This window comes from Pleurodeles waltl, chromosome 1_2 (genome assembly GCF_031143425.1).
Source record: "Pleurodeles waltl isolate 20211129_DDA chromosome 1_2, aPleWal1.hap1.20221129, whole genome shotgun sequence".
Taxonomy (NCBI): Eukaryota; Metazoa; Chordata; class Amphibia; order Caudata; family Salamandridae; genus Pleurodeles; species Pleurodeles waltl.
Window position 1 is genome coordinate 64,435,910 of NC_090437.1, and position 13,067 is coordinate 64,448,976.

General features: G+C 40.6%; 1 protein-coding gene across 2 annotated transcripts in view; it reads left to right on the top strand.

The window, feature by feature from the left end:
- Positions 1–13,067, top strand: part of HELQ (helicase, POLQ like) — a 449,876-nt gene that overhangs the window by 114,314 nt on the left and 322,495 nt on the right. For both annotated transcript variants that reach the window (XM_069236329.1, XM_069236338.1), the window contains exon 9: positions 9,753–9,992. In XM_069236329.1, coding sequence (XP_069092430.1) covers positions 9,753–9,992 — 240 coding nt within the window. The remainder of the gene's footprint in view (positions 1–9,752; positions 9,993–13,067) is intronic.

The window sequence follows — 13,067 nt, forward strand, 5'->3', positions numbered from 1 at the left end:
AAAAATCAAAAACCGGTCTAAAGGTTCTTGTATCTCTGAAGAAAGACTGTTTGCTATATGGCTGAGAAAGGAACATTGGTATATAAAAAGAAATTCTGCCCACAAAAATAGTTTGCCCCAAGACAGTCACATAATCAGTAATATGATGGAAGACCACCGAGGAATACAGTTGGGATGATTGGTGGATGTGCAGAAAATGCCTCTTGATTGTTCCCTGCAGGCCCACTCCAAAAATAAAAGGGGTTCTCAATTGGTTTTCCTAATAGAGAAATAAGGCTTCCTTTGTTGATGATTGTTGCCAAAAAATTAAACAATGGAGGTTAGGGATGAAAGGCCAGGGACCACAGCATGCCAGTTTGCTGGGGTCCCACTGTCTCTTCACAACATTGTTCAAACTGTGGTTGTCTTCGGAGCAGTTGTGTACTGGATTTTAGGCATCTGTGACTTCAAGCTTGTTACCAAAGAGTTGCTCTGTCCCCACAGCTGAGAGCAGATGTCAGTAAGGAAACTGACAAAAAGGCAAATGAAAGGGCTTCTGCATTCTGACTATAATATAAGACACTGCAACTAACTATAAGGGGCATCTATCTACTACTAAACATTGTTACAGATAGCCAACTTTTCAGCCCATTGAATTGTGTGTTGTGCCCTTGTTGACAACCCTTGAGTTTTTAATAGTTTAAAATAATGCTAGTGTTTTTCAAGAGTTGCACAGTCATCTTTCAGCATGTAGTTCTCTCTTAGCAATTTGTCTAACATTAGCTTCTTATCGGGATAGGCCTTATGACCTTGCAAAGGTTCGGAAATTAAACTTTCATCCCTTCGTCATTAATTAGGTGTTTGTTATGGGATATATATTAATTTTAAGGAAGTAATGTGAGCAGAAAATCGATCGAAAGATCATTACAAATACGCCCAGCAGTGCAGTAGAGCTAGGGCAGCTGGTTTTACTAGGGTAATACATTGGCAGAAGAGAAAGATAAATAGTAGGAGCCTGGTCTTAAGTAAACAAAACGAGTAAAGGCTAGCAGTGGTGCATGACTTGACCCAGAGCAAGGAGATGAATACAGATTTAATGCAATTTAAAATGTCTAGAATTTGTCAAGACTAAGTCACTAGAGAGCAGCATGATTGAAACAGAGCAGATGCATAATTAGCACACTTGAAGATTCTGATGAGGAAGCAAACAGAATCTTCTGAAATCAGTAAGGCAGAAGTACTGGAATTAGAAACTTGATTGAAGATAGAACCTTTGCTTCTTTGGCATGTTAAAGAGTGTACCAGACTGTGCAAATCTTCTCAGAATTTCTAGAGGACCGGATAATGCATACTCTGGATCTAGGCTTTTTAAGAGAATCTGAGCTACAATGTGCTCACATGATCATAATTTAAAGAATTTTAAATCAAATTGAAAGCTGCCAAGATCACCATCTCACAAAATTTGCCTGAAGGGGAAAGCACAGATCCGTAATTGTTTCCTGAGATTGAGACACGCATCAAGGATAAGAATCTTTCTTTTACTTTTGCAGGCCCTGCTAGATTTAAAATACTACACAAGGGAAAGACCCACATTGTCCAACATTGAGGAGACTCTGATAAATTCCTGGTAGCCAATTTAGAAACGGAGATCGAAATAGAAGAGAACAAGTAGGCAGATAGCTGATGCACAATGCATCAGTTTCTTCATGGCTTCATTTTGTAGCTCCGTGCACGTTTTGTACTGCTCAGCTTAACTAATAAAATTACATTTCATAAGATTGTTCCATCATGTGATGTGTTTGTTTTCAGTGGCATTCAGTGTTTCCACATCAAGTAGATATGTTGTCTACAGATTGCTGATGTTACAGTATAGATAATGTTTGAGGATTCTTCTGTAAGTTCAATGCTACTAAGTAACAGGTGTTATATATAAAAGATGAGGCTCTACAATCTGCAAACTTGGTAGCCAGTCAATCTATGTGAATCCTAGAAAGTAGGGAAGATTTTAGCCTCATATGCTTCTAAAATGTCATTCACATAAGGTATATCTGGCAAATACTTGGTTGATGAACAACTTCCCTCATTTTCACAATCTGACAAGGCAAAGTTAGACAGTCGTTTAAAGAATACTGAAATTATACAAGTGAGGCACTCCTTACAAAAGTGTCAGAGCTCCTGGACATGATGATGACGACACCAGAGTATATTAGAAGGAATTTCTGCTGACTCCTTTCTAATCTCTAATTGACCATTTTGCACAGGTAAGAAGGTAAAGATCAATTGTCTTTCAGAAGGAAGATACGCCCCATTGCTGATGAACATTTGCGGGTCAGTATTCCTCATAAACCTAGATAGCAAAATGTATGTAACAATAGAACCAAGCAGACTAGAATTTTGTTTTGATTCTTAGCCATCCGTTGCAGACAAGATTCTTTAGAAACAAATAGTCTAATGACAATAGTACAATCTTTGCCCATGATGTCGAAAAAGATTCTTTCCTTCGTATTTTGGCAGTTACAGAACTCAATGCAGAGAAACAATTTGACAAGGTTTTGTGACTAGCAAATGTGTTTTGGTAATTAGCTTATCCAAATAGTATTGGCCCTTTATTGTAACTCATGAGCACAAGATCATACTTATGGCATACTAAAGCAGCCTTTCCCTCTTTGCCATGGTACATTGAAGGATTGCCCGCTATCCACCTTGTTAGTTTTACTATCAATTGAACCATTATTAGAATGTATACAAAGTAATGACAAGATGGTGTGCTTCCCATTTGTTTCACAAATATGCAGAGCAGCTGCTTATGCTCATGACATTTGATACTTTAGCAAACTATATCAGTCCCAGATCTGATGCATACAGTAGAGGAGTATGCACTTGCTTCAAGATGCACATTAAATTAAGATTAATCAAACAATTTACCTCTCACCATATTTTGCATCTCTAAGATAGTGAGTCCATCTGGTCCAGCTTGGCAACTGAAATTTCTAAATTAATTGCCCATTTAGTTTCACATTGATTTAGGTTAACTGCTGAGATTAAACAAAATGTGTTAATGTTTAAAGTCCTAAAGCATTCAGAAAAGTGGTCTCCAACATTGTTCTTATGGGGGTGGATAGTTAAGAAGATGAAGGTGATAAATCCTCTAGTAAACAATTTAATGATATCAACTTTAAGACTTTTGGATGACTTTTTTTTAAATAGGCTTTACTAATTGTTTACAGATTTCTTATGGAAAGGAAAAAGAATGAAAATTGTGAATACACAAAAATCTTGATGTGTGCTAAACTCTCTCTATACCAGACATCCTTCATCAGACAGGATCCATGTGGCAGAATATGTAGAGCCACCTCATAGTAGAATAAAATTGAGTGCTCCCTCCTAAGTGACCTATCTTTGATGATAATGTACACAGTACCTTGAATCTGCATGGTATTCAAAAGGAGCGGTCTTGGGTTCATGTAGATTAGCCCTCCAACTGGACAAACAAAATGAGAATAAAGTGAGTACATTTAATATAGCCTCTCTATGGAATGTAATATTACAATATCAGAATAGCTTGTAAAATAAGCTACTAGGAACAAATGGCCTAAAATGTGGTGCTGTCTCAATGTACTGCATAGTTGCAAGAGAAGCCCCAATGTCACATGCTAACATACAGGACAAATGTAGATTCAAGCACATGGATTTTTGCAGTTTCCTACAACTAAAAGAGGCCATCTCCAAATTAGGTAAATAACTCCCAAAATTCCTTTTCCCTTGGTCTCAAACTTCAGGAGAAAAGAGAAGCGGAATGGTGTGCACATACTCAACTCTCGTTCCCACAGATGAAATGGCTAATTATTTGTAATTCACCATTTTTAGCCAATACCACTTCTAATTCAGCTCAAAACCGATGTTATTTTTTTAACTGTTTTAAATAAACATTACTTGACCCTCATCTAACTTGAACAAACTTAATCTGTTCCCCACAGATCTCTGCTGGAATCTAAAGGATATTTATACACATATTTAGTTTTGATGACAAACTAAATAGGGCTTCTGAAATGCAGCCTCACGTTTCCATAAAGGTAGTCTAGTTGCCAAATCACTATCCTTCTCCCTTATTTCTGGACGGAAAGGCCTCACCCACATAATTGTGACATGCTTTATCCTTGGCCAGTCTACCCCGTTGGGTTAAGATGATATTAACCCGATGGTCTCAACCTTAAACCGATAATAAACATTGGGAAAGGAAGTTAAGAATAAGATATGCTATGGCTAGTGGAGGGAACTAGTAATTAACAAAGCAAAACTGTCTCTGTGCATCTCCTGGATATCTCCTTTATTTATTGGAGGGCACGGGGTAGAATTAAAATCCTTGCTCCACAAACAGAAGCAAACCTCAGGGGGTGGTCAGGAACTTCTAAGGATGCACTACACCCGTTACTTATAATGCCAACATATTTTGACCCTTCCCCAAAGAATCCCTGCCTTTAGTTAAAGTCTTTCTTACTTCTAGGGACAGGGTTCTCACCCTTCGTCAGGGCAAGTCTGTCTGACATGTCAAAAATGTCATGCATAAAGGCAAGACTAATTCTCACCTAGTCCTTCTAGGTCCACCTTGATAATAAAAATAGCATAAAACTGAGTGGCCATAATATCTAGTGGAAATAGAAAAAGACCATCCTGAATCACACATCAAAGCATGTAGTGGAAAAAGAAAACACTGAAAAAATCATGCCGTGTAAAAAACATAAAAAACAGCACACAGTCCAACTCACTGTGCCTGTCATGCAAATCTGTATTGTGTAGAACTCACCAATCATCAGGGGGGAGCCTCATCAGTGTATGAAGGAAACCTCACCTGTAGTAACACACTGGGGACCAAAAATGTATGGTAAACCCTAGAATCAAGAAGTGATAGGAAGGTGTTAAAAAAAAAAAATTGCTCTTATAGCCCAGGATAAAATACATATGTCAATCAAATCATATCACGTTAGACCATACTATCGTAAAATGGGATATGGTTTAACCCTTTTTCCATGCCCATACACAGATGGTTGGTTATGAAGTTATTAATTCCAAATTTGTAATTTTTGATGCCTTAAGTAAAACCATAGGATAGGCGAGTGCACTGGCCAAATACTAAAGGTATGCACATTATGTTTATACAGTAACATAATCCTTTGCTTGTTGAGCAATTTAATGGCTCCCTTCTTCCCATTACTCATACCAGTATTTATTCTTATCCATGATTAGTCACTAGGCCCCTGGAACCCCGTCATTAGTATATATTGAACTCATGAATACTATGCGCCACTGGAGAGTACGTTGACTCCCTTCTAGTGGTCAAATGGTGTGCAATAACTCATTTACGTAGTCCAATCACCATGTAACTTGAATCAATCGGCTCACTTCGGCCTGGACCATATTGCCCAGTTTTAGATTCATTAGTAACAAGCACAGAACTAAAGGTGGTACGTGGCCACTTTTTTTTTTTTGCAGGTGCTGGCAGTTTGAACGAGAACTAGAGGGAACTAAATATGCATTTGTGTGTGCTATCCTCAGAAAGATTCTAGAAAGAGGGTGCATCCTCGTTGGAGAAGAAGAGAGCCATTAAGACTCCCAACAAGCACAGGCTTACGTTACTGTATATACATAATATGTATACCTATATTATTTACATTTCCCATTTGTAGGAAGATGGCTCTTGATATAGTAGACAGAAAGAGGTGCACTGTTCAGAGAGTCCAGGCAAACCCAAAAAGAGTTACAGAGGCACAAATGACACTGCAAATGCTCTTTTCTGGTAGTGCGGGTGAATAGTTAGGCATATCAGAGGGTAGAGCTAAGCATGTAATGCACATATATAGGCAGTAAGTGAGACACCCACTCAATAAATAAATCTCACAACAATTTATAAAAATAACAGGTACTTTTATATAAATGTAGATACCACGATGACCCGTATCAGGTGAGTACTTCTTGTGATATAGATTTTCAAAGTTTGCAAAAGTTGACAGTGCATTTTTCTGTAGTTGCAGTGTTACTCTATGGGAGAGAAAATTTACACGGCAAACGGGTACTTTACAGAACCTTACAGGACCAATCTTTTGGACTTAAGGGTAGTACAGGGCAGGGTCCTAGGCCACACCAACAGGTCACCTTGGGTGGCACCGGGCGGCCAGGTGCAGTCAATGGCGAATGGTCTGGTTATAAAGATGCTGCAGGTGTTGACTGAGAGTCCACTCCGGGTGAACTACCAAGCGAGTTCAAGTCTTGGGTTGCTCAGAGACATAGGGACACCAGGGGGTCTTGTTCTCCTCAGACTGGGTTGGGGGGGTGGGTGCAGAGGTGTCTTGGACCTTCGGGTTTCCGTCACAAGTGTTGGTCACAGTAGAGGGGGCCTGCAGAACGAGGCTGCAGGCATTGACTGGAGGTCCAGTCCGACTGAACCAACATGTGGGCTCAGGTCTCACGAGTCTCAGAAATGTAGGGATACCAGTGGTCCATCTTCTCCTCGGTCCGGGTGCAGAAGTGCAGTGGACCATCAGGTCTCCGTCACCGAAGGCGGTTGTTGTAAAGTGGGGTCTGCAAAAAGAAACTGCAGACACGGTCGGGAAGTCCACAGTGCACAAACTCAAGGTGTACTTCATCTCTGGAGGGGCTGAGGACCATGCTGACACTGTTGGCCCACTACAGCGCAGGCTGGGAGATTCAGGTACAATGGTGCTGTCCGTCATCGGGTTTTTGCAGTTCTGGGTCGTCACAGTTCTATTTTGGTTGCCTGCAGATTTAGGGAAGCAACTCCTCTGTTTTAAGGGAGTTGCTCTTGGCATTTTGTGAAGAACTGGCAGCTCTCCCGGTTTCTTACAGACTGTATAGGGGCCGGACAGGTCAGTTGCTTCTCAAGTGTTGGGTGCAGCTGGCAGGATTGGCACCAAGTCAGTTGTGCTTCTTAGTTCTCAGCAGGCTTTTTTGTCCACTCCTTCTTTTGTGTCCAGTGAGGATCTAGTTCCCTGGTCTTAGGGGGTCCCCTCTGTACTAAATCTAGGGGGTGTTAAGGGGAGTGAGGGGTAGTAGCTAATGGGTTACTTACCCCTGGGGTCACTACGTCAGTTTCCTGGTATCAGACGGTCCACTAACTATTTAATTTTGGGGGCGTTAAGGGGAGTGAGGGGTAGTAGTCAATAGGCTACTTACCCATGGGGTCACTATGCTCTCTAGATGCTAACTTCTTTCGGCGAGTGGGCATCACTCTCTCCAGGATATCTCATTCTACCACACACAAGATGGTGGAATTCCTACTGTTGTGTTCACGTCAGGTTCGTCACCCTTGAGGTGTGCCCATCTTAGCAGTGCAACACGCCTCCTGCATTGCTAATTTTCCCTCCCATCCAGGTGACAAATGGGGTGAAGGTGGGGGGGTCGGCATCTCCCATTTGAGGTAAACCAGATCTGCATACCAAAGACAGTGGGCTTCTTGGAAGACTCCTGCCTTGGAATGCAGATTTGCAGGTCATCCTGTTGGGAGGGGTGTGTAACATTCCTGCCAGAGCAGGCTTTGTTTCTGACCTCCCGAGAGCAAAGGCTCCCACCCTTGGAGGTCGTAAGCCCATTTGTTGGTGACAGGCTGGCTAGGACTAGTCAGTCAGCACACCAGCAGTTGGTAGGTTTTCAGGGAGCACCTCTAAGGTGCCCTCCTGGGTGCATGTATTATTAAACCCACCACTGGAATCAGTGATGACTTGATAATATGACATGTTTGATACTAAACATCTCTGGTTTCAGTGAAGCCATCACATAGCTGGGGAACTCATTTTGACCAGTGTCAATCATGTGTACCTAAAATGGCATCCCCGTTTACTTGCTATGTCTGAAAATTGACAGATATAACAGGGGCATATCTGCTCTTGCAGATATGTCCCCACATGTAATATAATGCACCATGCCTTAGGGATGCCAGGCCTGCTGTAGGAGTGACTTGCACATATTACATGCTTTTCTTAGGGGAAATGGCACACATGGTGTGTGTGTCCTGTCGTGTTTTCACTTTGACGCGTCTTGTCACGTAGCCTGCAATGGCAGTCTGCATGAGCTTGGTGCTGGGTTCCTTAGTTTGGCACAAGTTATGCTCCAGTCTTTAGTACCTATACCCTAGGTACCAGGGGTACCACTTACTAGGGGTTTACAGAGGTGGTAAAGGTTTGACCACCAGGGGATCAAGTGACCAGGGGGTCCTGTTTTTGGAGAAAGAACACTGGCAATGAGGACCTGGTTTGCAGGAACCCTGTACACGTCAGTCACAGTTGTATTCAAAACCAGGAAAAAAGTGGGCCGTGGGGCTACTGCATCCAGAACCCAGATTTCTACACAATTGTTTATCCATTTGCAGTGAGGAGAAACTATTGTTTTGGTGGTGTTTTGCCTGTGTTTGTAAATAAAAACTGAAAACGGGCAATCATAATTATCTAGTTCATGGTTTCATCAGATCTTCTCGATAAGAGAGAATTTTGCCTTAAACCGGAGGTATATATTTATCAATATATGCAATGTTCTGGGTTCAACTCTTTTAGGGTCTTTTAACTGACTTTCAGTTTTTAGGCATCATAATGGGTATTTGATCTATTTCAGACCACATGATGCTGAAATTAAAACATTTATTTCTTGATATTGCCAGTCATAATTATAACCTATTTCATGTTTTCTACTTATGCTAACTTTGATTAAATGACGTGCCTCCTCGAAGGTCAGACGTCTTGCACCCTGACTCCTAAGGCATGAAATTTACAAAACTGCTTCCTCCTTTTACATTTTTGTCACTTGTGGAGGCTATTTATCTTATGAGCTTATCTTGGCACCTGGCCTTATTTGATTGATATTAGAAACTGTGTTTTTCATACTGTATTTCTATCCTGTCTACCTTTGGGGAGCTTGTCTCCATTGCTGATGTGGAGGACCACCTTGTCATTATTTTCTAGGACTTACAGAATACTAATATTTGCGATAAACACTCTTCAACTTACCTCAACATGTGACCTTTTTCTTTGACATAATGATATTGATTAATTCTGATGTCTCATATTTTCATAAAATTAGGTGAATAACTTTTGTTCGCAGCATGTTCTGTGATGGAGAATTTGTGCAGTTCGTATATTACTTAATCCTGGATTTATTCCCCAAACCTACTAGGATACATCCCGGAACAACATGCTATTCGACTCTTTCAAATGGTATATTTGTAGTGCTGTGGTTTTTTGCTGACCCAAATTAAACTTGGCGCAAGAAGTTTGAAAACTGCACATTCTACATCTGAAACGTAAATGCACTATACTGCTGCTTTCAAGCTAGGAAGTTACTTTTAAGATATTGGGACCATCCAGAAGATGTGTGACTTTTACGTGGTTACAAATAAATACTTTGGCTTAATAACGAAGCCAATGATTCAAATGTGGAGAGAATAAAATGAGTACTTCAGAAGAGCAGAACACTAGCATGTCACAGAATGACAACCTATATTTGACAACTCTAAAACAGTTATGAAAATAAAGGGCATGAAAAATGTAAAAGGAGCAGGTAAAAAAAAACACTACGCATACACAGTTTTTTCTACAACGTCCCTCCATGGTGTTAAGACTTCGGTGAAGCTCAAACCTGTATTTTTGTGTTCATTGAAGAAGCTATACCATAATTTGAAAGAATGTCCTCTCCGAATATGTGTTTTGTTTTATTTGACTATATTTGGCAAAGAGATGGTTAATTAACAAAGGCATATTGTTGCTCTACAGGGCCTATTTAAGTCACAAGCAAAATGAAAAAGAAACTCTTCTTAAAGACCTGAGGAGTACTGGCGATGGGATCCTTTGCCCCATATTGAAACACACTATACCCTTTGGGCTTGCCTACCATCACAGCGGACTTACTAGTGATGAAAGGAAGCTTGTTGAGGAAGCCTATTCCGCTGGTGTACTCTGCTTGCTTGCTTGTACATCCACTCTAGCTGCTGGAGTTAATCTTCCTGCTCGGAGGTGAGTCTGTGATGAATATTCTGTGAATTAAAATAATTCTAATTTATGTAAAGTGGAAGCTACTTCAGGCTAGAAGGAAGTCTGCACACTCTTGGTCAATCTTCCCTAAAGAGTCATGGTATTTTCAGTGAATTTCTAAGTTTTTTTTTTTAATGGTCTGGCCAGAGAGGGTTAAAGTGGGATCAATTGCTACCTTTGGTTCATAGCAATAAGGATTGCCGGCCCCCTGACCTCATGATTGTGCACTCTGGTGGAAATGACATAGGCACACTGATTGAGATAGGGCTAGAAATCCTCATGAAGGATACCTTTCTAGAAATAATGCCACTTTTCCCTCACACTGTCTTCGTGTACTCCAACATATGCCAAAGGCAGAAATGGAAGTGGTCAAATCCTTTCTGTCCACAGATTGACAAAGCCAGAAAACATGTTAATAAAACTGAATCTGCATTTCTCAGAGACCATAACATGGGCTCTTGCTATAACAACAATCTGCATTTTGACATGGATGTAATCTATAGAAGTGACGGTTTGCACTTCAGACGAAGGCAACAGAGTGTTTCTTAGCAACCTAAAACTCTACATCCGGTCTCATATGTAGCAGTCACATTCTCACAATACACACAATGGCTCTTCTCAGGGCCACCCTATTTCCCCAAATTGTTGTTCATTTTCTTTTATAGAATAACTTTTTAATTTTTTTTTAAAGTATTCATGACAACGTTGTGATCTTCGTGACAACCGTGAGTACGCAAAACAAAAGCAGGCATTCAATAGACAACAGCCCATTCAAAATTCATAACTATATATATATGCCATTTTCAACATCAGGCTATGGACATCACTTTCTAAATAACTCTATAAACAATTCTATGAATCTCTGAGTGCGTCTGTAAATGCGTTTATAAAAGTTAGAGAGTGTCTGTGAGTGGGCGCATCACTATATGGGTGAGACTATGAATAGGTGCATGAGTGTCTGAATAAGTCTGTGAGTGGGTACATAAGTGTCTTAGTGGATCTGTGAGTAGGTGCATGAGGATCTGAGTGTGTCTCTGAGTGCATCTGTGTCTGAGTGGGTTTGTGAGTGGGTGCATGAGGGTCTGAGTGGGTCTTTGGGTGTGTGTGAGGGTCTGAATAGGTCTGTTAGTGGGTGAGTGTTTTAGTGTGTCTTTCAGTGAGTGCGAGGGCCTGAGTGAGTGCGTGAGGGTCTGAGTAGGTAAGAGTACGTGAGGGTCTGAGTGGGTCTGTCAGTGGTTGCATGAGGGTCTGAGTGGGTCTGTGAATGTGTGGAATAGTGTCTGAGTGCGCCTGTGTGGGTGAGTCAGTGTCTGAGTGGGTGCGTGAGTATCTGAGTGGATCTTTTAGTGGGTGTATGAGTGTCTCTGTAGGTGTGTTAGTGGGCGCATGAGTTTCCGAGTGCATCTATGAGGGAATGAATTAATGTTTATTTTGTTTGCTGATATTCACAAATTCGTTGCAATGTTACACATTCCTGTTGCCAGAGCATTTACGAATACGCTGTGAAAACGTTGTGATGGATCTGCGGCCCTAGATATACACATTTATTTCTCGAAAACCACTGAGCAGATTTACATCAAATAAAGAGTGATCTGCATACCGAAAGCTACCTAAATTACCCAAATTTGGTGTAATTTCACCTGCGGTTCAATCTGTAGTTGTGTTCAAAACTCATATGGGTATTAACAAGGGAAAAGCATGTTTGACCCCCCCTTCACTTTCTCAGTCCCCGCTTGACAGATTATCCCAAAACTTCCCATGTGCAACAAGAATCAACTGCACCATTTGTTTGTTTGTTTTTTACAAAATGTTGTGAATATTTGTCAAACATTGGCAAAGATATAGCCAAGTCAAAAAACGCTTTTTCTAATCAAACATGTTCCTATCTATAACCACCAACTGCCAACCACCAGTAGGTAATATACACACACATTAATATATATGGAAAATGTCACTTATTCAGTGTACATCTGTTAGTGCCTTGTTCTGCTGCAGATTCACATGCTATGCGTATCGATTCCAACATATTGTGTTGGGCTCGGAGTGTTACAAGTTGTTTTTCTTCGAAGAAGTCTTTTAGAGTCACGGGATCAAGTGACTCCTCCTCTTTGGTTCCATTGTACATGGGCATCAACTCCATTGTTAGATTGTTTTCCCGCAGAGGGTAAAAGGAGTGATAGAGTATATAAGTGAAAAAAGGAGATGTCCATGCAAATATATATATACATATGTACAAATGTGTTAACTTAAATGACTACATGCTTCCGGGGAGGAGGGAGGGTGCATGCAAATCTGCAGCAGAACATGCCACGAACAGATGTACACTGGGTAAGTGACATTTTCCGTTCAATGGCACGTGTGGCTGTAGATACACATGCTATGCATAGACTACAAAGCAGTTTGACCTCCCAAAATAGCAGTGGCTGGCCTGTAGGAGTTGAAGTTGTTTGAAATAATGTTCTTAGAACAGCTTGTCCTACTGTGGCTTGTTGTTGTGATACTAAGTCCACACAGTAGTGTTTAGTAAATGTATGAGGTGTTGACCATGTAGCTGCTTACCATATTTCAGCCATTGGTATATTTCCTAAAAAAAGCCATTGTTGCACCTTTCTTTCTTGTAGAATGTGCTTTTGGGGTGATTACAAGTTGTCTTTTTGCTTTGCTATAGCATGTTTGTATGCACCTTACAATCCATCGTGCTAAACCTTGTTTTGATACAGGATTGCCTGTATGTGGTTGTTGGAAAGCCACAAACAATTTTGTCTTTCTAAATTGTTTCTAATAGTTCTGTCTATATAGTACATTAGAGCTCTTTTGAGGTGTAATGTATGTAGAGCTCTTTCTGCCACAGAATCTGGCTGTGGGAAGAAGACTGCTAGTTCCACTGTTTGTTTGATGTGAAATGGTGAGACTACTTTTGGTATAAATTTTGGATTTGTTCTTAGTACAACTTTGTGTTTGTGTACTTGGAAGAAAGGTTCCTCAAGAGTAAAAGCTTGTATTTCACTTACTCTTCTTAAAGAAGTAATTGCTACTAGGAAGGCAACCTTCCATGTT